Source organism: Canis lupus, chromosome 12 (genome assembly GCF_048164855.1).
Source record: "Canis lupus baileyi chromosome 12, mCanLup2.hap1, whole genome shotgun sequence".
Lineage (NCBI taxonomy): Eukaryota > Metazoa > Chordata > Mammalia > Carnivora > Canidae > Canis > Canis lupus.
In genome coordinates, this window is record NC_132849.1 from 10,212,525 (window position 1) to 10,238,546 (window position 26,022).

At 35.1% G+C, this 26,022-nt stretch overlaps 1 protein-coding gene and 1 long non-coding RNA gene across 9 annotated transcripts in view; one reads left to right on the forward strand and one right to left on the reverse strand.

The window, feature by feature from the left end:
• The window catches only part of LOC140601089 (uncharacterized), an 87,603-nt gene extending 81,249 nt beyond the window's left edge, over nt 1–6,354 (forward strand). Inside the window, exon 2 of the long non-coding RNA XR_012004144.1 lies at nt 2,436–6,354. This is a non-coding gene — a long non-coding RNA (uncharacterized lncRNA). The remainder of the gene's footprint in view (nt 1–2,435) is intronic.
• Nucleotides 1–26,022, reverse strand: part of MAN1A2 (mannosidase alpha class 1A member 2) — a 212,516-nt gene that overhangs the window by 146,298 nt on the left and 40,196 nt on the right. For all 8 annotated transcript variants that reach the window (XR_012004142.1, XR_012004141.1, XM_072769611.1 and 5 more), the window contains 3 exons: nt 22,054–22,309; nt 15,674–15,770; nt 4,839–4,957 (listed from right to left, as the gene is read on the reverse strand). Coding sequence is in view for 6 of the 8 variants with exons in the window: in XM_072769611.1 (XP_072625712.1) it covers nt 4,839–4,957; nt 15,674–15,770; nt 22,054–22,309 (472 nt within the window). In the remaining 2 variants the exon portion in view is untranslated. The remainder of the gene's footprint in view (nt 1–4,838; nt 4,958–15,673; nt 15,771–22,053; nt 22,310–26,022) is intronic.

The following is a 26,022-nucleotide window of genomic DNA, read 5'->3' on the forward strand; positions in this document are numbered from 1 at the left end:
ATCTTCCAAAATTGATAAAAACAAATTCTTAGACTGATGGAATAATATGAGTCCTTTAAAGAATAATACACACGTGTATTTGGTAATTGAATTCTAGAAGGTAGGAAAAAAAAAGATTAAAACAAGGGGAAAACAAGACATATTACCTATGAAAAATTAGACTGATAGCATACTTTCTAATAGTATAACAGAAACAGGAAGACAATGAAACTGTACCTTTCTCAGGTTGAGAAAATAATCAACTTCTCTAATACTATACTCAACTATAACATCCATTATGATAGAGCCTTATATCCATATAGCTTCCATTGGGTCTCTTCTTAGAAATGTTACTGTATAACAGAGTACTTAGCTAGCCACCCCATGTAAAATGGCAACCCCACACTACTTACTTCAATCCTATTTGCTCTCCTAGTTCTTCACAGCACTTATCACCACCTGATATACTATATGTGACTTGAATATTTATTTACTGTTTTTCCTCCCAAAACTAAAGTACAAACTCAAAAAGCAAGAAGACTCTGTTTTGCTGATTACCGTATCCACAGAAACCAGAACAGTGCCTGTCACAGAGGAGGCATTCAATAAATTCATTCATTTATTCCTCCATTCAGTCAGTCATCCATTCATTCCTCAATTTGAAAGTTTCAAATACAAGTTGGAACCAGCTGGATAATAATTATACATAAGAGGGAGATGAGTAAATTAAAGAATTCTAAGACACTTATATTCTTCAGGATGAGGAAAAAGAAACTGATTAATTTTAAACTTCAATTATGTGTACATATAAAATTTCAATAACTGCCCCAAAATGAATGGAAATGACAAGTATAAATGTCAATGAAGTAGAGGGGGAAAAAGAGACATGAAGTAATTTAATGGAGAATAAGGAAAGTAGAAAATAAAAACAATGAAAAATACAATAATAATATAGGATGAAAAACAAAGATGGAAGAGCCAACTCCAAATATATGTTATCACAATAAATGCAAATATTCCAAACTTGATAGTTAAAAGACTCCAAGGCTGGATAAAAATAACAAAATCCAAATACACACTATCTGCAAAATATACAGCTATAACATATGACACAGAAAGGTCAAGGGTAGAGGGATGGTAAATGACTGTGCTGATTATTAAGCTTTTTTCCCCCCTCAGGTTCAAATCTATCCTTCTATAGTCTACTTTGGTATACTGGAATTGGAACTCTGCAAATCTATGTCTCATTAGCCAGCTGGCTCCCATACGGGCCCTGCCAACAGGAGGTTTTACAAAGATAATACAAGGCTGCAGGAAGGAGAAAGGACTTCTTCCTTCCAATTTACTTCTGGTTTCTGACAGTGTCAAACCAGCCATCATTCTTTGCCCTGGCAGTGGCACTTGGTTCCACATTACAGTTCCCCTGTCACACACCATTCTCCAAATCAGCCTCACCATGGCCCTTTGAAATACCAAGGACCAGCTAGGAATCCTCTCCTCAGAGATCTGAGTCCCAACTCTAATAAAGCCCTTTTAAAAGCTCCTAATGTACCAGAAACAGTCCCTAAGTACTAAATTTTAATAATCCCAACTTCTTCCCACTGTTCTCACAGTCCCAAGGAGGTAGATGTTTACTGTTGTTACTACCTCTTGTGATACTACAATGTTTTCTTTTTGCCTTTTCAATTCCTTGTTAATTGGTTAACAATTCTAAACATTAAATCCTCTAATTAAAATAAATGGTATAATTCTGGTTCCTGATTGAGCAAACTGATACAATGATATACTAGCGGATTATAAAGCCTAATAAGCTGACATGTTAATGGACAGGAGTATTTGAGACTGTACAGATGTCAATTCTCTCCAAATTAATCCGTAAATTGAATGCAATTCTCATCAAAATGTCAACAGTACTCCAGAGCTTACAAGAACAAAGAGCTGAGAACTGCTAAGATAATTTCCTAATAGAACAAGATCAGATATCAAGCTTCCTATAAAAATATTGCAGTTAAGACAGTTTAAGCCAACAGAAAAGAACTGACTCATATAACTGATGTGGCATGTATAAATAGCAAGGACATAAATGGTTCTAGGATCAACGGATAGTTGCCTCTCTCACCCTTACACACAAGATCAATTTCAGATGAATTAAAGACCTAAATGCAAACGCCAAACTTTAAAACATTCAGAACAAAATATAAGAATATTCAATACTCTTCAAGAAGAGTAGGCATTTCTTAAATAAGATACAAAAAAAAAAAAAATCCTCTAAGGACCACGTAGCCAAACAGGAGAAAAAAAAAAAGGGGGACTATATCTCTCACACTTCCTTTACACTAAGGTTGGGCCATATGAGTCAGATCTACTCAATGGTATACAAGCAAAATTGGAATAACCGATTCCTGTAAACTGTTTTTACAGAAGACTCACATATCTTTCCTCTTTTCTCCAATTAGGAGCTTCATCCACCTTAGCAAGGAACCACCTTGAACCATGAGATTGAAGCTATACAGTGAAGTTGACAGAGTTGTTGACAGAGCAACAAAATAAAGGGCTTCTGAACCTGAACCTCTTGCAGGAGGCCATAGCCAGATTCGCACTGGAACCATGTTTCATAACTAGTATGACAATGATGTCACTGTTTGGAGCCCTCGGGGCAGGTTCATCAAATTGAGTATGTAATGGAAGCTGTCAAACAAGGTTCAGCCACATTGGTCTAAAATACGAAATCCATGCAGTGTTGGTTGCATTGAAGATGGCACAATCAGAGCTTGCAGTTCATCAGAAGAAAATTCTCCATGTTGACAACCATAGTGGTATCTCAATTGTGGCACTTATTGCTGATGCTAGACTGTTATGTAATTTTGTGCACCAGGAGTGTTTGGATTCCAGATTTGTATTTGACAGATCTCTTCCTATGTCTTGTCTTGTATCACTAATTAGAAGCAAGAACCAAATACTAACACAAATAAATGGCTGGAGACTATATGGTTATTGCTGGTTAAGATGATACGGGCCCTCACATTTTCTAAACTTGTCCATCTGCCAACTATTTTGATGTAGAACCATGCCCATTGGAGCCTGTTCTTAATCAGCTTGTACTTATACTTGGAGAGACATACATCTGGGTTTATGAAGTGCAATTTGAAGGAACTGGTTAAACACTTCTTGCAAAACAAGACCTAACTATAAAGAATGTTTCCACTGGAATTGTTGGTAAAGACTTAGAGTTCACAACTGATGATGATGATGTATCTCCATTCCTGGAAAGTCTCAAAGACCCCAGAAAGGGGCATAGCCTGCTCAATCTGCTCATGAACCTGCAGGAAAGTCTGAAGAACCAATGGAACATTAAGTCACAAACCAGTCTATATGTGTATTATTAAATATGTAAGAATGTACTGTATTGATGACAATAATCTATACTTTGAACCAAAAGACACAGGGTGGTCTTATGGTATGTTTTAGCAACCAGTCCAAGCAACTTGTCTGAAACCAAAGAATGGTGTATATTTTTCTTTGAGAGGGTCTATATAATCATTTTCTAGAAAGTAAGATATCTGCAGTAATGTTTTTATATGAAGAACATAGTATATTCAAGGTTTTAAAGGCAATTGTGAAATAAAATTGTTTCACCTGCCTATGTATTGTGGAAAAAAAAAAAAAAGACTAAGTATCCTAAACCAAGCCAACCTTAAACTGCTTACTCTCTGTGCCTAATTACATGAAAGGGAAATAAACATCTATCTTATTTAAGCTATTTTAGATTAGATTTTCTGCCACTCACAGGCAAACCTAAATCTAACTGATATTAAAAATTGTCTAACTGATGTATGTTTAAAATGCAATAATAATATTAAAAAAGTAATCCATTTTTGTGTGGTTAGCATCAGAAAAGCATGAGAGAAGAAATAATTATGGATTTAAATCATAACTTTAGTGATGCAGAATCTGCCAGAGAAAAACACATAGTGAAAGAGTGACTTCTGACCACAGCAAGAGAAAGAACAGCAAACACTAAAATACTAAAGATAATGAATATGAAAAAATAGTCCATACAACTTGTGAGTGAATACTAGCAATAATGAAAATAATTCCTACCACAATAATAATTACAGACACTTAATGTGTACCAGATTATCTCAAATATTCCTTACAATATTGCAATGCAATAGTAATTTTATGACAGGTTTAGAAAAAAATACGAAACTTTCCCAAGTCACACAGTGAGAATGTAGCTGTGCCAGGCTTCAAACTTCAGCCACACCACTTAACAACTATGCCAAAATGCTGGAAAGAGGGGCATAAGCCTTGTTATGAAGGCTCATCAAAGCTATACCGGATTATTGAATCTTTAAAAATTAACAAAATGTGGGATGCCTGAGTGGCTCAGTGGTTGGGCGGCTGCCTTTGGCTCAGGTCATGATCCTGGGATCTGGGATCGAGAACCACACTGGGCTCCTGCGAAAAGCCTGCTCTCCCTCTGCCTACATCTCTGCCTCTCTGTTACTCCTGAATAAATAAATAAATCTTTAAAATATATATAAATAAATAAAAATTAACAAAATGCTTACTGTTTATAAAGTAGTTTATGCTTGCCTGGTATTTCTAGTCCTGTGTGGTTTTTTTCTGTTACTATTGCTTAACACACTGCCTCAAATGATAAGGTTAAGAAAAGTGAAAGGAAGATGGTGAAAAAGAGTATGTATTTTATGCAAAAGTTAAATAACAACTCTAATCTCCAAAGAAGGCAGGGAATTTAGGATTTCCTTAAACTGCTGGTATAATGCTCAAAACCACCATGGTTTAGACACTGTCTTTTCATAGCCGATCAAAGAAGTCATCAATTGTATACTCACCACACTGAAATCAAGGTTCTCTTCAATCCATTTTTGCCCATCTCCAAATTCATCATGAAGTCCCATGATATAAAGGGTATCCAAAGCATCTACTATGGTAGCACCCATTTGTGAACTTCCTATATTTTAGGTGAGGGAAAATAACTGTCATTAATAACATGCCCTACATAGAAGGTCTGTTTTAATTTTTTAACATATAAAAAACCAAAGCAGGAGTATAAGGACCAAAAATAATACCCAACATGGTTCGCTTTTCCTTAAGAATAATAAACCCTATTCAATATATTTCCATAAAGATGACATGTTGACAATAGGAAGGTAAAAGAAAACTAAAATTGTAACTCTCCTTCATTTTCTTCCTGGTCACAGCATGAGATATCTACCAACTTAACTAAGTTTAAAAAAAAGGGGGGGAATTAATTCAAGAAATGGGAAGGGTAGTTCAAAAAATGTTAAGCTAAGTCATAATACAACCATGCTCTTCTGGTACAAATTCAAAGGAAGGGAAAATATATACTTTGAAATAATCATGAAAGTACAATAGGGCTAGATGATCATAGTACAACAGCAACTAAAATGATCCTTAACAATCGAAAAGCAGGTTAATCATACTGAAAAAGAAAGTGAATATTAAACAAAATATGAGTAAAAAAATCAAAATATGAGTAGAAAAAATCAAAATAATCAAAAAAATCAAAATATAGATCTATACCCATCTTTAAGAGAGATAAAATCTTGAAATTAAAGGAAACAATTCAGGGAGGGAGAAACTAACAAAACTAGCTGATAGCAAAACTAGTCACTGTAAACATATGACAAGAATACAGGTCAATCTTACTAATGAATATAAACTGCAAAATCATGAATATAACCTAAAATAAATCTAAAGCATAGTAAAATAATAAGTAACAAGGAGTGGATGAGTCTTTCCCAACCCCTGGAACACAATTATTTCTATCTTCTGAAAATAAAAATCATCCACACTTGTTACTACCTACATTAAAATGGCTTAATTATTATACTGTCTTCATCAACATGAGTTTACTGTTACCCTGGCCCAGAAAGATAAATGCTGCAAAATAATTTTACTGTTCATTCCAGGAACTTCCTGAAAGACCCATCAACTCTTTGATGCAAACTATCCAATGATGGCTTAAGCCCCAAAACTCTGAACTCCTTACCTCCAAACTCACTGCTTACCAATTCTAAACTGTTATATTATGGTCCTTAACCCAATCATAACCAAGTACCCCAAACCCCAACTGAAAGGCCCATCTTAACCCAGACTTAAAAATCTCAGTAAATATCCCAACTTTGTCCTTCTCCATTTGACAGGCTACTAAGGCTCTCAGAGTTAAGCATTAAACTCCGCATATTTTATCAATAAGTCGCATTTGACATTGCTTAGTTACTATTCTTTTCTTTTTCCTTCCATCCCTTTTTCCACTGGGCAAACAGTGCTTTCTTCTGACGTTTTAAAGCTATACAAATTCGTTCTTAAAACGTTTGTCCTAAACTTACATCACATTTTCTTCTTCTTGTGATTCTAACAATTCTTTCCAACTTATCAATAAGTATTATCTTCCCACTAACAAGGCAAACATTCCACCATTCCTGGATGAGTTCCTGGATCTTATCCCCACTTAAGTTCTCTTCATGCTAACAATAACCAGAATGTTTGTTCTGGGTTATTACAGACATACTCTCCTTTTATTTTTCTTTGTTCCTCAGCTTTTTATTATGACAAATATTTTATCAAGCCTTTAGTCCCCCATATAATCCTCTCTCTTCCATGATCACTTAAATATGTATTTCTTTTTATGTTAATAGTATTTCATCCAAAATATTTATCATGCTTATTTTAAAATCCTTAAGAGTACCTGTTATTGTTATTTCAATTTTTATAGGTAGTTATGCTTCAGTTCTCTACTTATTTATGAAATCCTGGAAGTGCATACTCCTCCATGGTGCTGACAACTCTGGAACAGAGAAAGGCCTGACCCACCTGTTCTATACCAATTCTGGTTAGTTCCACAAAAAGAGGTTTGTGCCTGGGCTAAACAGCCCAAGGAAGAGAAATGTAAAATTGAAGTTCCTGGCTATCACTATGATTATTTACCTAGACTGGATAAAGTTAAAAGATCTAAACTACCCCTGGGTCAAATGAAGTGAAACACAATACTGTAGAATATATAAAACATTAATAAAACTTTATTATGAGAACATAGGATTCAACTAATACAGTTCTCAGAAACTCGTAACTTGAAAATTTTATGTTATTTCATAAGAACAAATGAAAATAACTGAATTCACAACACCCTACTAAGGAAGAAAAAATGATAAACTTGAGCAAAAAATAAAAGAATCAGAAAAGTTAAAAGGCAAAAATTAATGAATTAGAAATAAAGAAAATTGCCAAAAATATAAATTCAAGGATAGTTCTATCAGAAGAACTATACAATGACTCTACCCCTAACCAGCGCTTAAAAAGTAGCCAGGGAATACAAAATGCAAAATGAAAAGTAAGACTGCATCAACAGAGAAAAACTAAGAAAACTATAAAAAGCCCACTTTACTCATATCTTACCAATAAATTTGAAAAAATGAATGCCACTGATAATTTTCTATGACTATATATTATAGATTTAATATTATATACAGAAACATATAAAAGAAAAATGAGATACATCAGATATATAACATATTTTATATATATTAACTGAATATATGTATGACTGAATTATATAAGAAACATGAAGTCTAAACAAACAAAACAGACCAAGAAGCTGAGGAAACTGAGCAGTTCTCAAAGACCTACCCACCATAAAAGTATCGTACTCTGGAAGTTCCATAGAATAGATTCTACTTTAATTTTAAGAACAGTGGGGTGCCTGGGTGGCTCAGTTAGTTAAGCATCTGCCTATGACTCAGGTCATGATCCCAGGGTCCTGGGATTGAGCCTCATGGCAGGCTTGCTGCTCAGTAGGAAGCCTGCTTCTCCCTCTCCCTCTGCCCCAATCCCTGCCCTCGTGCTTGCTCTCTCACTCACTCTCTTAAATAAATAAAATATTTTTTTAAAAATGTTAAGAACAGTAACTCCAACATAAATTTTTATAGAACACAGGAAAGGAGAGCTTAAAATTCAATCTATGATTTTACATACCACTGATGCAAAAATGTTAGTAAGAAAAATAAAACAATCTGATCTCCTTTGTGAGCATCATGGAAATATTTAAGAGTAAAATTGTTGAGCCATATGGTAAGTTGATGTTTAACTTTACAAGAGACCTGATAAATAGCTCTCCACAGTTTCCATTTTATACACTAAGGAACAATGTAGAAGAGTTCTAGTTGCTCTACCATCCTTATCAACATTTTTGGTATTGCTGGCCTTTTTAATTTTAGGCATTCTAATGAGTGTGTAGGATATTCATAGTGGCTTGAATTTTAATTTCTCTGGCAACCATCATGCTTGTGGCTATTCATAAACCTTCTTTGGTATATAAATCATTTATATATTCTAAATACATTAGTATGTGTCTGTGTATATCACAAACATTTTCTCTAAGTCTTGTCTTACCTACCTTTTCATTTTCTTAATGTCTTTTGGAGAGCAGAAATTTTTAATTTTTATGAAGTCCAATTATCCAATTTTCTTTTATGGTTTATGCTTTTTGTATTCTAAGAACTCTTTTCTTACCTCAAAGTCACAAAGATTTTCTCCAAAGCTTTCTACCAAAAGTTTTACACTTTTCCCTTTTATGTTTATATCTGTGATCCATTTTAAGTTAATTTTTATGTACAATGAAGAGTCAAGGTTTGTTATTTTTTTATGGGATATGTAACTGATCCAGCATGATTTATTGGAAAGACTATCCTTTTACCCACTGAATTACCTGGGCACCTTTGTTGAAAATCAATTAACCATGTTATATATGTGCAGTCCTAGTTCTATTTTTTTCCACTATCTCTATGTCTGTCCTTGATGCTAAATTAAGAAATAAGACTGCATCATTAAGACTGTCCTCATTACTGCAGCTTTACAGTAAATATTAAAATCAGGTAATATAAATCCTTCAACTTTGTTCTTTTTAAAATATTATACTATTGCACATACTTTGCCTTTTCATAGGTTTTAGAGTCAGCCTACCAATTTATACGAAGTCATTATAATTAGGATTTCTTTAAATCCAAATATGAATTTTAAAAGAAATGACATCTCAATGGTAGTGAATATTCCAATTCATGAACATGGCATCTCTCTCCATTTATTTAAGTCCCTTGAAATGTCTCTCAATAATTACTTACAGTTTTAAGTGTATAGGTTTTACGTGTATTTTGCTAAATTCACCTACGTGCAGTTCATATTTTTTGATGCTACTGCAAATGATATTTTTAAACTGCATTGTGACTGTTTATTGCTAGTACACAGAAATACAATTTATTTTGTACACTGAACTTGTACCTTATGACCTTATTAAATTTTATTCAATCTAGTACTTTGTTTTCATTGTTCAGTGGATTCCTTAAGATTTTCTTCATGGAAAATCTTATTGACAACAAGTAAAGATAGTTGAACTTCTTCATTTCCAATCTTCATATCTCTATTGTCTTTTTCTTGCTTTAATCCACTGGCTAGGACCTCAACCACAATGCTACACAGAAGTAGAAGAGCAGACATTCTTACCTAGTTCATAATCTTAGGGGAATACATCTTGTCTTCCAATATTAAGTATGTGGCAAATTTTTTCCATTTGTTTCATTTTAGAGTGTGTGTGCCCATGTGTTTTAATGCCTTTAAATCAGGCTGAGGAAGTTCCCTTCTATCCACATTTGCTGAGAGCTTTTATCACGGATTGATCTTGAGTGTTGTTAAATGCTTTTTCTGTATCTACTGAAACCACCATATAGGTTTTCTCTCATTCCCTGAATATTTTCAATTACAATGACTAATTTCTGAATATTAAACCAACCATGCAATAGTCATGAAGTATTATTTATTTACATATTGCTGAATTTGATTTACTAAGATTTGGTTAAAGTGAGCCATGATAAATTTTTTAAAAAGATCAATGAAACCAAGCTTCTAATAGGACCGACAAAGAGAGAAAACATGAATTACTAATATTAGGAATCAAAGGAATTAGGGGATATTATCTCTATAGCTGCCACAAACATTCAAAAGATAACAAGGCAATACTCCACTCTACACACATAAAATCAACAGCTAAGATGAAATGAACCAATTCCTCAAAAAACACAAACCATCAAAACCCACTCAAGAAGAAATATAGTTGGCCCTAGAAACCCTGGGGTTAAGAGGACTGATCTCCAATGCAGTCAAAATCCCACATGAAATTTTTGAATCCCCAAAAATTTAACCAGCCTACTGTTTACTAGTAGCCTTAGTGATAATAAACAGTTGATTAACGCGTACTTTGTATGTGCATTATAAACTATATTCTTATAAGATATGTTAGAAAAATGTTATTAATAAAATTGTAAGATTCATATACACAGACAAGCATATCCACAACTGAATATTACTCAGCCATCAAAAAGAATGAAATCCTGTCATTTGCAACAACATGGATGAAGCTAGAGTGTATTCAAAATAAGTCAGAGGAAGACAAATACCATATGATTTCACTTCTGTGAAATTTAAGAAACAAAACATGAACATATGAGAAAAAGAAAAAGAAGGAAACAAACCATCAAAAATTCTTAATGACGAGAGAACAATCTGAGGATTGATGAAGGGAAGAGGGTGGTGGGTGGGCTAGATGGGTGATGGGTATTAAACAGGACACCTGTGATGAGTACTGGGTGTTTCATCTAAGTGATGAATCACTGAATTCTGCTCATGAAACCAATACTGCACTGTATGTTAGCTAACTAGAACTCAAATAAAAATTTGAAAAAAATCTTAAGAGAAAATGTACTTACACTATTATACTGTATTAAAAACACACACACACACATAAATGGACCCATGCAGTTCAAATCTACGTTGTTCAAGTGTCAACTGTAGGTAAACTGATTGGTCTTTACATCTAGAGAAACTTAATTTGCAGTTTAAAATTCTCCCAGAAAAAAAATTTCCAGATGCAGATGGCTTCCGTGGTTAATTTTACCAACACTGAAGAAGAAAATAAAATCAATGTTTAACAATCTCTTCCAGAAATATGAAGAGCAGAGAACACTTCCAAATTTATTTTATGAAGCCAGTATTACCCTGATACCACAAAACAATGCAAGAAAAATACAGAATATGAATGCAAAATATAAATATGTGTAAATTCTCAACAAAATATTAGAAGTCATAACCCAGTTAAGTTGGAAATAGCAAAAAGAATTCACACACATACACCTATAGACACATAGATAACACATAGAGAAAATAAAAGCACACTTCAAAAAGCACTCCAAAGTAACTCTCTTCCAAATCAAAATGCTTTCTTTTAAATACAAAAAGACCAGGATCCCTGGGTGGCTCAGCAGTTTAGCACCTGCCTTCGGCCCAGGGCGTGATCCTGGGAGTCCCGGGATGGAATCCCACATCAGGCTCCCTGCATGGAGCCGGCTTCTCCCTCTGCCTGTCTCTCTGCCTCTCTCTCTCTCTCTCTCTCTCTCATGAATAAATAAAGTCTTTAAGAAAAAAAAAAGTTAAAAAAAATAAATACAAAAAGACCTATCCATCACAAAATTCTTTTTATTCTCCAAAATATCTCATTCTGGAGAACTCATTCCATTAATCACTATTGGAATAATTAATATCAGTGCTAATCTGTGTCCAGCAACATTTCCTTCTTTGCCCTCACTAATTCCAGGAGTTTGCCTTAACTGGGTAAAACCAAAGGAATATATGTCATCCTTCTGGGAATGGTATTTGGTTAGAGGATGGGCTCAAAAACCAATTAGAGACAAGAAACAATGAGTCTTTCGGTGAAGTTTCTAAGAAACCCAAGTGCTCCCTTCACTACAGTGTTCTCTTTTCTACAGATGTGGTAATATGAATATATAAAGCTGAGGCAGCCAGTGTGAAGATATCAACACACAGAGGAAAACAGAGGAAAGATGTAAAGGAAAAGCTTAGCTGGATTCCAATCTATGCTAGGACTTCATTGAGCAATTAAATGTCTTTTAGTTTAAGCCATTTTGAAATGGGTTTTCTGTTATCTACACATAAAAAATTGTATAATGCCAAGCACTAGCTAGTAGAAGTCAGAGGAACACTGATTTCAGTTACCATATAATTTTTTTCATAATTAAAGCTACTAACATGGGAAAGGACACATATTAAGTTATTTTCCATATAATCTCAAATACTGCAAGTTTCAATACTCGCCTGTATGATCCTATATGTTCAATATTCGCCTATATGTTCCATAATAGGCCAGACTTTTAAAGTTCCTTTTAACTCTAAGATTGATTCTGTAAAGGCATACTGAATTTAGGATGTCAAATGAGATACTCAGAACTATTACCCATTGGTTAGATTTCTTCTATTTAAACAAAGAAAAGGTAAAAAAAAATAATAAAATAAAAATTAAAAAAAATTTTTTAACTTCCAAGTCATACTAGCAAATATGAAATGCAAAAAAGAGAATAAATGAGAAACGAAGTCTTGAACTTTATTAATCCTTTAATAAACTGCATATCTAAAAATATAACAATAAAGGATCCATTCCTACCTAGCTTATTTGGTGGGAAAAAAAATTGTAACCACTCAAAAGTTTTATTAAAAGATACAAGCACCAAAAAAATAATAAATAAAAATAAATAAAAGATATAAGCACCTAACTTTGATTACTGAAAATTCTGCAGACTAAATTTTCACTTTTTCTACCATTTCACTATAATTTTCTTCTCACAATGGATTTTTCCTATGTTCTGCTATTGATGCTTTTCTGTCTTTAGAATCTACTGAAATAGTGTGGAATGGTGTTTAGAAGAAGGGACCTTGGCACTAGACTGCCTGGATTCTAATCTTGGCTCCATTATTTACTAACTGTGTGATCTGGGGCAAGTTAGTTAACCCTAAATGTGCTTCGATGTCCTCATATGTAAAATGGAAAGAGTAACCACGGCACCCGCCTCTTATAGTTGTTTTAAATGCAAAATAAGTTCATTCACATAAATCTCTAAAACCAGTCCTCAGCATATAGTACATTTATTACTCTGCTTGGGCTGCCATAACACAATATACAGACTAGGAGGCTTAAACAACAGAAATTTATTCTCATAGTTCTATAGGCTATAAAAGTCCAATCAAGGATCCAGATTTTGGTGAAGGCTTGTAGACAGCCATCTTCCTACTATATTCTCATATGAGCTTTCCCTGGTGCATGTGCATGAGGAGAGAGGGCTCTGGTGTTTCTTCCTCTTAAGGGCTCCAGCCCTATCAATCAATAGGGCCCCACACTTATTACTTCATTTAACTTTATTAACTCCTAAAGGTTCTATCTCCATATATAATCACTTAAGGGTTGGAGCTTCAACATATAAATTTATGGGGGACACAATTTAGTTCATAGCAGAATGAACTATATAAATACTGTTGATGTTTCTACTAATGTGTATATGACTATTCTTCTAAAGGAAAATATTAGTCTTATTCATAAACCAAGTTATAGAATCCCTAAAGTTACTAATTTCATGCCAGATTGGTATAAAAAAAAAACTTAAAACTTTTTAAGTTTGAAATATACTTAATTGCTTTCATTTACATGATGATTCCTCTAAAATGGAGGAACACTGGCAAATATTTGCTTTAACTCAGAATGAAAGGGCTCATTTTATAGAGTCTCCGTTTCCAACTCTAATTTCTTTTAACTTTTAGGATCTCACGGATAACTCTCAGTTTAACCACTAAATCAACTTGGCAAGGACTCAACTTGACAAGAATCTGAACCTACCATACCCCAGTCATCATTTACCAACCTAACCAAAGAGTGACCTACACAGTTTACTTGAAAAAGTCTGACAAAATTAGCACAAATTAAAACTACCTTTCATTAAAAAAAAGAAAGCTATTGTTTTTACACAGAAAAAAAAAACATTAAGTCAAAACTTCTCCATTAGGATTTTAACAAAACTACATTCAGTTAAGAAATATCGCTTTGCTCACTAAAAGATTTATATTGATTTATAAGGAATGGAATTTTTAGTTACCTGAAAACTCATTTATATTCTGAATTTAATTCAGCAAACAAATCTTCCTTAGACAGCAATTACAATGATTAAATGAAATAATATACGTTATTTACCTACTACCTTGCTTAGGAGTCCTATCTCTTTGATAAATGTTAATACAGTAGATGTTCTGGGAAATAAGGTTTAAAAAAAACAAGCAGAAAATTAACATCCAACTCTTATTTTCAGTACACATTTACATTCCAATCCTTTGAAAGGACTCATAGTTCACCAGAGTTTAATATAAAGAAATACTTAGTTGAAGAGAAGACCTAATTTTAATTAACCATTAAATATAATGTCTTTCCCTGCACTAGTATCTCACAATGTGGCATCCACAAAGCAATGGAATTTCTCTATCTGTAACCTTTGCTGAGGAAACATACTTTATTTCATTAAGTGATAGATGTTAACTTAAATATTGTTTTAAAAGATCTCTAGTATCTTCGGTTACCTAAGGGAAATTTTTTCCATTATTCCTCCATCCCAACATGTCTCAAACTTGGTAGAAATGATCTCTTCAGTCATTTTATTTTTTTACAAAAAATAACATAGCAAAAAACAAATTATAAGAGAAATCATAGCATTAGAAAAAACCTTCCAAATGTCATAAAGAAAAAAGTTGTTATTTAGATTACTGTGGTGGCACTTTATAATTGGTAAGGATAACTGCACTGCATAAAGTATTATGTGTGCCTTCCTACCCCATTAATATTTTCTTGCCTTCACCTATCATTACTTAAAAGATACTCATCACATCAAGAAAAATTGAGAATGGGAGAAAGAGATGAAGATTATAAAGAACAGCTTGATAATTCTCAAGATTTATCCTTAGGTTAAGTAAAAGTTAAGTAAATTAACTCACTCAATTTTTAAACCGAGAAGTTTAACAAGTGGAGTAAACTCAAGAGAGGTAGAAAGTTGAAGTGTACTCAAGATGAACACAGCTCTTCCCCAGACCTCCATCCACATGCACATTAATCTTTCCCCTGGAACCGTGAATGTACAACATAACCTGCTCACCCTACCAACCAAATCACCCTGGGTGTGTGATGGTTTTTTGTATATACAAAGCACTGCTGCTCTCATTTGCATCTCCTCCTCCTCTATACTGTGAGGAGTATGAAAACTGTGTCAAAGAAAAATTACAAATAGGTACCTAACTTCCTTGATGTTAAAGAAAAAAAAAAAATGCAGACACACCTGGGTGGCTCAGTGGTTGAGCGTCTGCCTTCGGCTCAGGGCATGATCCCGGGTCCAGGGATCAAGTCCCACATCATGCTCCCTGTGAGGAGCCTGCTTCTCCCTCAACCTATGTCTCTGCCTCTCTCTGTGTGTCTCTGATGAATAAATAAAATCTTAAAAAAAAAAAAGCTTCAAAATACTCAGGTAAATGACTACAGTGTCTGTATATAAATAGAAAATCTACCACATCCCCTGTATATTCCAAAGCAACTATCACTAAATCTTGAAAAAATCTTAAATCACTAAAACTTGCAAGAAAAATAAGTAAATGTGTGCTACAAAGTTGTAATTCAAAATATTCAGGTTTTAGAAAGTACTCAAAAAGTTAGATTCTGTTTTAAAGATGGAGATAGAAAATGATATAGTAACGGATATATAATTAGAAGTAAACTTACCAAATATATTAGTGGAGTGTCCTTTCTTTGCAATAGGTCTGAGTTCATTATGTCCCCAACCATACATCCTATAATTATCCCAGGCATGTTTCATCATCTGAGAAAGGAAAAATTATAATCCATCAATTTACATTACTTACAGACTGTTAATTCATCTATCACTATAGCCTTGCCCATTCTCCTGTATCTTCTACATTAGGATACTATTCTATCAACATTCGTTATCAGTGAAGATAACACATATAACCATGTTTAACCTCAGTCTACACAACAGAAAAAAAACTTGGCTTGCAAGTTGTAGTTTGCCAATCTCTGACCTAATCAAAGTGAGTAGGTACGTGTGATTCAAGTAGCAGCAATCAAGTCTCTTTATGCATACTGTGAGAGACACTAGAAGACAAAGGGACTCTCATTTGGAACCTCAAGGTCTACATAATATATCATCTTGAAGCTGATGGGAGCTAACACTAACCCAATATGAAGAAACTAAACAACAAAAGGACAGAGGTGCATATTACTGACAACAACATCCACAAATGTGGACTTAGCCAAGCTTGAAGCCCTAGTTTAGAGCCACTAAGCTAGTATTTTTTTTTATATCAACTAGTTTGAATTGCACTTCTCACACCCCAAGGAGCTCCAAGCTACACAATAGCAGAGTAATTATATAACAGTTGAATTATTTAATAGTGGACTGTGGTATATCAAAAATCTATTCAATTAACAGTATTCATTAAAATATCCTGACTTGTAACCGAAAACTAATATATCTCAAAAACACAGATTCAAAATTCCTTAATGAAAATTAGCATTATAGAGAGGATACTATGTAATGATCAAGTACAGTTTAACCTAGGAATTTACGACTAATTTAACATTCAAAAACCAAACCAATATAATTCAGAATAAAATAAAAGGAAAAACATCACACAATCATTTTTATAGAGGTAGACAAAGCACTTGACAAGATTCAACACCATTCATGATAAAAATTCTCTGTAAACTACAAGGAAATGTCTATAACCTAAAAAAGGGGGATCCTCAAACAACCTACAGCTAACTTAAATACTTAATAGTACCAGACTGAATGCTTAACTCCCTAAAGTTGAGAATAAATCAAGTACATCCATTCTCACCACTTATTTTCAACAGTGTACTAGAAGTCCAGTGTAACAAGAAAAAGAAATAAAAGAAAAATCAAAAAGGAACAAAGAAAGTTTACCTCTATTCAATGAGCACATTATTATATGTATAAGGAGAATCCTAAGTAATCTAAAAAAAAAAAAAAAAAATCCACTGAACTAATAAGGGGACTTCAATCATGTAACAGGGAAACAAGTTCAGAAAACTAAACTCAAATATATTTCTATGCGCCAGTAAAAACAGAAATGGAAATTTTTAAAAATTCCGTTTATCAAAAAACATGAAATATTTCAGAATAAATAGGACAATATGTACAAGAATTATATTCTGGGAACTATAAAATACTGTTGCGAAATTAAAGAAAATCTATGTGGAAATATGTAACATGTTCATTGAACACTGAATATTGTTAAGGTAATTCTTCCCAATTCATCTACACATTCAATAAAACCCAATTAAAATCCAACAACCTTCTATTTTCATAAAGAAGCTAATTCTAGAAATTAGGCAAAGAACCCAAAAATGCCAAAACAATTTTTAAAAAGAACAAAGTTGGAGGATTTTAACCTGCTGTCAGAGTTTACTATAAGTTAAAGATTTTAATTCAGTGTCCTACTGGCATTAGGGGGTTGGCATACAAACAAATGGAATAGGTCTGAGTCCAGAATGAGACTTAACATCTACTGATTTAGTCATTTGATTTTGAACAACAGTGCCAAAGTAATTCAATAGGAAAGGATAATCTTTTCAACAAATGATGCCGAAACAACTAGAAAGCCCTAGGGGCAAAAACTGAAGCACAGCCTTTACTTCAAACAATAAACAAAAAATTAACTGGCAACAGATCACAGACTAATATGTCAAAATTAAAACAAGTGCCCACACAAATACCTGTACACAAATGTTCATAGCAACTTTATTCATAATAGCCAAAAACTGGAACAAATGCTGACAAATGTTTAACAGGTGAATAATAAATTATGGTATACCGATATCACAAATACTATTAAGAAAAAATGATCTTTACATGCAATCTTCATAGATGAATCTCAAAAAAAATTATGCTGACCAAATGCCCAGACACAAAGTATCACATACTTTCATACTTTATATGATTCCATTTGATTGAAACTCTAGGAAAGACAAATCTAATCTATAATGACTGTAAGATCAGTGGTTGCCTAGGACCAAGGAATCAGATGGACTGATCAGAAAGGGGCACAAGAAAAACATTTTGAGATTATAAACATATTCACATCTTGGTAACAGTTGTTGTTATACAGGTATATAGATCTGTCAACACCCATTAACAAGCAGTACTTTTAAAATACGTATTTTATTTTATACATATATCTCAATAAAGCTCAATTTTTTAAAAAAATCCAATAGTTTCCCATATTTTCCCACTCTTCTGAGGCAATTAAACTCTTTCACCTATTTTTTTCTATTTACCACTATATTTTGAAATATGGTTTATAGTGTTATTTCTTGATTTTTAAAGAAGGTTTAGGTACATACTGTATTTCCCTATAGTTAAGATAATTTAGCTCTTTTATATGCCACACCTCCACATATACTTCCTCACATATATTTCTCTGGCCCACATCCTCCCAATATAATTAGCAACATGTTTTTCTTATAATTATTATATTACTGTATGCAATTTTTGCTTTTCCTGCTTTTATTACTTGTCTGAGGGCTTGGGTTTTTTTGTTTACATAGGTTTTTAATTTAACAATTTTAAATTTACTTCCAAATTATACTTGAGCTTCAAAACTTGTCTCAGTATAATCAAACACATCAGATAAACTATCAGTTCCATTTTATCCTGACATATGCTCCCTGAAACTCTCTATGCCTCCTGCTCTAACCTTGACTTTTGTTCTCTCTGCCTAAAGCACAGCAGTCACCCTGCTGAGTCTCTTATTCAGAATCCTGAGAATGCCCTTTCTTTCTCTCTAGTGACAGATCTCCTGTTGCCAAAATTTCTTCTCTTCCTATTTTTGTGCTGAAGCATATTTCCCAGGAGCAACTTGAGAAAATGACTAAATTTACCCTCAGATTTTATTCATAATTTGGCTGAACATATAATTCTTTCTAAGCCATTGCTCCACTCTCTTCCAGTTTCCAATATTATGGCTGAGGAATCTGAGGTGCCATTATATACAATCTCATCTTTTGAGTGGAACCTTTTTTTCTTCTGTAAACTTGCACAATCTGTTTTTGAATGACTATTTTCCTAAAATTTCAGTAGGCGTCTTTTTTTTCCTTCTATTTTTTTGCTCATTGTTGTTCCATGCCTGGTGGGTCCTTTCAATCTGTGAATTCACATTCTTTAGCTTTAGCCAATTTTCTTAATTGACTTCTTCTTTTTCCTCTATCTAATCACTTGTTAGATGTTCCTGACAGATCTTATTTTCTCAATCTCTTTGTTCTACTGAGGGATTTGCTCAATTTTATCTTCCAACTCTTCTAATGAATTTTAAAACTCTATCATATTTTTTTAATTTCTAAGAGCTCTTTCATTTTTCTGCAAACGTTCCTTTTTATAACTTACTGTTCTCATTTTAGGAGTTCCATTTTTTGTCACTCTAATGATGCTAATTCTTTTTTGTTTTTTTTTTTTTTGTCCTCCTTGTATTATTTCTGTCTTCTCTGAATTCCTGAATTCTCCCATCTGTTTGTTCTCTAATGTGAGAAACTTTCCTGAAACGCCTAGTGATCTTTGGATTATTCTCCAAGAAGACGGAAGCACTTACAAGATAATTAAATGCTGTCAGTGAATGAGCAAAATTTGAGTTGAGCCTCATCTTAGAAAGCACAGGTGAAACCCCGAGGTGTTTCACTGCAGAATAGTATAGGTCTTTTCTCTTGGGCCAGTCTCAGAGAGAAGTCCTCCTCCCATCTTCTGCTTATTGAATATAAAAACCTGCTAGAATTCTGAGAGCTGAGCAGGAGAAAGTGGTCTCATATTTTGGACACTTTTCACTTAATTCTCTCCACCCTAACTCCTTTTTTTGTGTTTTCCCTCAGCCATAACTGGTATTCCCCAAATCCAGACCTTTTCTAACTCATTCCTCCAAAAGGTACTCTTTAGTCTTCTGTTGGGATGGGGAAGGCAGCAGCCAGGATGCCTAAGCTGGAGACTTGGGAATCTAGGAGTTAAAAGCACCTTTTAAAATTTTCAAATAATCCCTTTTCAACTTCATTTCATACCCCTGCCTTCAGAAGTAAACAATGTCTCTAATTCTTGAAACTTTTAAGTACTCTGCAGCCCATGTCACCTTGTCTCCTTAGCTTCTTCCCCTATAAGCTTAAGTTTCAACTTTCACTGCTTGCTAAATCAGTGACTGGAAGGTTTAACAGGAGCCCACATGGGAGGTCTTAATAGATTTCATGTTGACTCGTAAGAACACTGGATAGTATGGTGTGCTCTAAAGGGTTAACTCACCAGGTCTGGGTTGTCCAAACTCTATACATCCCAAAGAAAGATGTGGCCTATGCCAGACTCCTAGAAAATAACCACTAAATTTATTAGCCTGCCTATTAAGAGTATCTTCGTTTAAGTGAAGCCTTGGGCCATATCAGACAGTGTACACTTATAATATGATTTATGCTATGGGCCTTGGGCCACATGTTATCACCCTGACCTTTGGGGGCATTGGAGAACTAAGGTCAGCCATGCTTACATAATGAGCCTCAAATAAAAACCCTGGCCACCAAGGCTCAGGTGAACTTCCCTGGTTGGCCCTCCTACACATTAGCACACATCACCGCTAGGAAAGTTCACCGTCCGTACCACTCCACTGTACGAGGACAGCTAGAAACTTGTGTCCAGTGTCATATGGGCCTTTTCTATTACTAATTTTAATCTGTATGCTACTACTATAATAAGCCAAAATCATGAATACAACAGCTTTGCTGAGCTCTGGAAATACTTCTAGCAAATCACTGAGGCTGTATGTGTCTTGGGAGACCCCTAAAGACACACTGTCTTTGAATTATTATGTACATAAAAAAGTATTTCAGTAAATTCTAATGACATCTAAAAAATGGGTTAGCCATCTCAAAAAAAATCTATCAATGTTTCCCCAATACGGTCCAAAGAAAGTGCCTTTAGCAGCCAGCACATAAAACAGATTCTAGAACTGAGGTAACATCAAAGTACAGCTCTGTTTTAACTCCATCAAGGTCTTACAAGTAATTCATTAGGCCAAGCTTAAACGTTAAGTACCTGCTAAATCTTTCATAGTCGTTACTAGAAATATCCAAATAGATATTTAACTATTTGAACTAAGCTGTCTTTATTTTATGATAAACAATCCCTTTGAAATATTGCTGATACTGCTACAACCTGACAAAATCTCTTTCTTTGCAGACAGTACAACTGCAAACTCTACCAAGAATTAGCAAAACTTCTAATTAACAAACTTAACTGTTAATATTCACTAAATTTTCCCCCTGCTCTGGTATTCTCTTTATCTCCAAGTAATTTCTAGAAAAATAAATGGAAAGACTTCGGGGACTAAACAATTTAAAGAATTCTGAGGTCAATCATCCCCCACTTTTCAATCCTTTGAAAGGAATCTGCAGTATGGTATGGTTGAGGGGTTCCATGATCTGTACTTTAAAAAGATGGCAGAGGGCAGCCCCGGTGGTGCAGCGGTTTGGTGCCTACTGCGGCCTGGGGTGTGATCCTGGAGACCCGGGATCGAGTCCCACATCGGGCTTCCTGCATGGAGCCTGCTTCTGTCTCTGCCTGTGTCTCTGCTTTTCTCTCTGAGTAAATAAATAAATCTTTAAAAAAAAATTAAAAAAATAAAAGATGGCAGATAGAATGTTAACTCTTCAGAGGTATGTTTATGAGATGTGCATAGTATCTAGCATAGTCCCTTGTAACTAAACACTTCAGAAATTTTTTTATTCAATGATAAATTATTTACAGATCTATTCTACATTATTTATAAGATGTTGCATATCAAAAGCTCCCTTGACATAGAGTGGTATAATGTGATCGAAACAACACTATATCAGAATCTTAAGTGTCCAATAATTATATTATAATCCATATTAAAAAGGAGAATTCTAGCCCTTATTTCCAACTTGGAATCTGAACTACAATCATGACCCGAAAACAAGAACAAAGTACAACACCATAGACGATACAAATGCATATATGTATCTGAATCCAGTCAAATACCATAACCATTCCATACCATAAATCTTAGTTTTATTACCTCTTTAATTTTTTCCCTTTTCTTTCGTATGTCATTATCTTCTGGGTCTCCACCATTTATTCCTATTAGATTTGGTATAGGGACTGGTGGCAGTGGCTTCTTCTCTTTTGTCTTCATCTCTTGGACTACCTTATTTTTCTCTGTCTGAATTTCCGCTCGAATTTCCTCTCTCGACTTTTTTAATTTTTCTTTTGCTTCCTCCAGGGCCTTCTCGTGATCAGCTCGAATTTTATTTCTTAAACGTTCCTCTTCTTCCCTATACGAGAAGAAAAAAAAGACTGATAAGAATGATCCTTAAGAAACTTGTCTTTGAACATAAAATTTAAAGTTTCCTCCACCGAACCCTGATAGATGCTTTCTACTCCTGACATTAAAGAGTAAGTATGATCTGGGGGAGAGACTCAGACCTATCTGTCCAAATAGGATAAATATAATTTGTTATGAGCCCTGGATGATGAGGAGTGAACAATTTATAAGATGGAGGAAGAGGGAACTTAGAAAGTTACAATTGCAGGACCCAAAGAGAAGAGAGAAAAGAGCAATCAATAACTTATCAGAAGACACATGAAAAAAGAAGAGCAGGGAGGAGAACTGGGGGGGAGGGGGAACCTGGTTCCCCCTAGTTGTTAGGGCCACCTGGGTGGCTCAGTTGGTTAAGTGTCTGCCTTTAAATTGGTTTAGTGTCTGCCTGAAAATTTCTCTGAAATTTTCAGAGAAAATTAGAAATAGAATCAAGCATGGGGAGGGGACAAAAATATAAATATAGGGTCAAGGATAGAAGTAAGTGGAAAAGGGGATCCCTGGGTGGCACAGTGGTTTGGCGCCTGCCTTTGGCCCAGGGCGCGATCCTGGAGACCCGGGATCGAGTCCCACGTCGGGCTCCCGGTGCATGGAGCCTGCTTCTCCCTCTGCCTGTGTCTCTGTCTCTCTCTCTCTATCTGTGTGTGACTATCATAAATAAAAAAAAAATAAAAAATAAAAAGAAGTAAGTGGAAAAGAAAAGAGCTTGGAAAACTTTTCATTTGTTATACAGTACAAGATATGCTTCTAAAACTTGTACATTCTGGAAATACTATAGACTTTAAAATACAATTTCCAACTGATGTGGGAATTGAGAGAGTGCTTAAAACTCTCTTGAACCCCTGTTAAATATACAGATTCCAATTCAGTAGTTCTGTATGAAACCTATGAATGTGTGGATTAAGAGCTCCTCTGATGAATCCTGGTATGCACACAGGTTTGGACACTTCTGCAGTGGACTCCTACAGGGTTTTCTATCCTACCCTACTTTTGTGAGAACTCAATCTTCTCTCCACTTCTACCCCAATCCACATTAATGAATACAGGAGTGGTAGTTCCTATTTTCCAAAATAGCCAATGATGAATACTCTAAGGGTAAATATCTAACTCAATAGTCACCAGAGTCAACTCTCCAGAAATTTAATTCAAACTCTGCAGACAGCTGGACCTATAACATTGCTAGTGGGAATAGAAAATGCTACAGCCACTCTGGAAAAGGTTAGCAGTTTCTTAAGAAATTAAAGGTGCAACTATCAGAAATTTCAGCATCTGCACTGGACATTTATCCTGGAGAAGTGAAGGCTTATGTTCACAAAAAAAACTATACATAAGCCCATCACAAAAAAAAAAAAAAAAGTATTATATGATTCCACTTACTTATTAGCATAATCAAAATCATAGAAAGTAGAATGGTGGCTGCCAGAGGATGGGGCGGGTGGAGAAATAGGAAGTTGTTGTGTAATGAGTAGAGTTTCAGATTTGCAAGATGAAGAGTTCTGGAGATGGTTGCACAACAATATGAGTACATTTAATACGACTGCATCGTACACTTAAAAATAGTTGAAGTGATAAATATTATGTTTATTTTTCTAAAAACTGGCGGTGGGGAGATTCTATACAGATATGTTTGTAACAACTTTACCCATAATAGGCAAAAACTGCAAAGAACCCAGGTGTCCTTCAACAAGTAAATAAACTAAACCACTGTTTATACTAAGAGTAAGAAATACTACTCAAAAAGAAATAAACTATTCCTATTCATACACACTTGAATGAATTTCAAAGGTATTACTATGTGAATGAAAGAAGCCAATCTCAAAAGGTTACATTCCATATTATTCCTTTTATGTGACATTCTCAAAAAGAAAAAATGTAAAGATGGTGAATAGATCAGTGGTTGCCAGGAATTATGGATGGGGGAGGGGTTAACTATAGAAGAATAACACACAGAGTTTTTTGGGAAGATAGCATTGCTATGTAACCCAATTACAGTGATTATGGGAATACATACTTGTGTTTAAAAATCAAAGAACTGTATATCAAGAGAAAAAAATCAATTCATAGTCTAATATTAAAAATAAAATGTTAGGGCCACCTGGGTGGCTCAGTTGGTTAAGTGTCTGCCTTTGGCTCAGGTCATGATCCCAGAGTCCTGGCACTGAGCCCTGCACTAGCCTCCCTGCTCAGCAGGGAGTATACTTCTCCCTAAGCCCCTCTTCTCCCTCCCTATTGGTGCTTTCTTTCTCTCCCTCCCTCTCTCTCTCAAATAAATAAAAAAACATTTTTTAAAAAATAAAATAAAATATAGGGCAGCCCGGGTGGCTCAGCGGTTTAGCGTTGCCTTCAGCCCAAGGTGTGATCCTGGAGACCCGGGGTCAAGTCGGGCTCCCTGCATGGAGCCTGTTTCTCCCTCTGCCTGTGTCTGTGCCTCTCTTTCTGTGTCTCTCATGAATAAATAAGTAAAATCTTAAAAATAAGTAAATTAATTAAAATAAAATAAAATATAATGTTAAACGTTTAGAGAAAAAAATGGATTGCTAGCAGTAAGAAGGGGTTGATGAGAGAAAAAGGAGAGAGAATGCAACAGACACAGACAGGGCAACACAAGGGCACTTGCAGGTAGGGAGAAAGAATCCATGGGGCCTGCAGACAGAATAGAGATGGGAAGAATGCAGCAAGGACAAGCCAAGGTTGGCCCCTGAGTGAATTCACGAAGAATTCTGGAATAATCTGTTTGGAAGATTCAGGCAAAAGAGGGTTTCATCAGCACACTTGCCAAATGAAGTCTTAGATAATAACAAGGCAGACAAGGCAAGCACCACCCGACAGCCTCCCAGTCTCCCCCCCGCCCCCCCCCACCACCACCACCCCTTACCAACAGATTAACACTGCCTAGCCACAGAGATGATAATGCGTTGTTCTCAGATGCCTCCCCTACAGTTAGGGGTGGTCACATAACCCTATTCCAACTAAAGAGACAAAAGAGGGTCATTAGGAAATATTTTCCTTTGGGGATTAAAAAATGGACAGAGCCATCTGAGAGAAGACCAAACCTACCCAAACACCTATTTCTGTCTTCAATTGTGTTTGCCTAAAGCTGTGACAGCCATTGTGCAGTCAAACGGCCTGAGGATAAATGGCCAATATGGTTCAGAAAAGAAAAGAAAGAGGTTAAAGTGCCTCCTGGTATCATTAGACTGCTATCAGGGCCTGCAACAGCCAGTCCCCAGATTTCAGAATCTGTGGAGCTCAATTAGTTAGGTGTTCTGTCACTTGCACCTAAGGATTTTCCCAACTCGCTCATTCAATGTGCAAACAATGCACGCAGAGTCAGGATAGCAGAAGGCCTGGGACTAAGTCCCAAAGAAGAGTAACATCAAAGAAAGACGACTGGTTCTTTCAAGAGCAGTTTCTGTCCTGATGACGAGTGGGAGAGTCTCCACAGGTAACCATGCTTTCCATTTCTGGCTCCAAGCGCCGTGTTACCACTGAACGGCACATGGAAGCCCCTACCGTGTTCACAACAGCTCATCTGTGGCATCACCGTGGAAAGCAACCTCACCCACCAGTGAAGCTCCACAAACAGTTGGGTATTACATGCCACTTTCTAGAGGCCATCCTGAGGCTGGGAGAGGAATATGGGCCACAACACATTTTATGTCCCTCTTC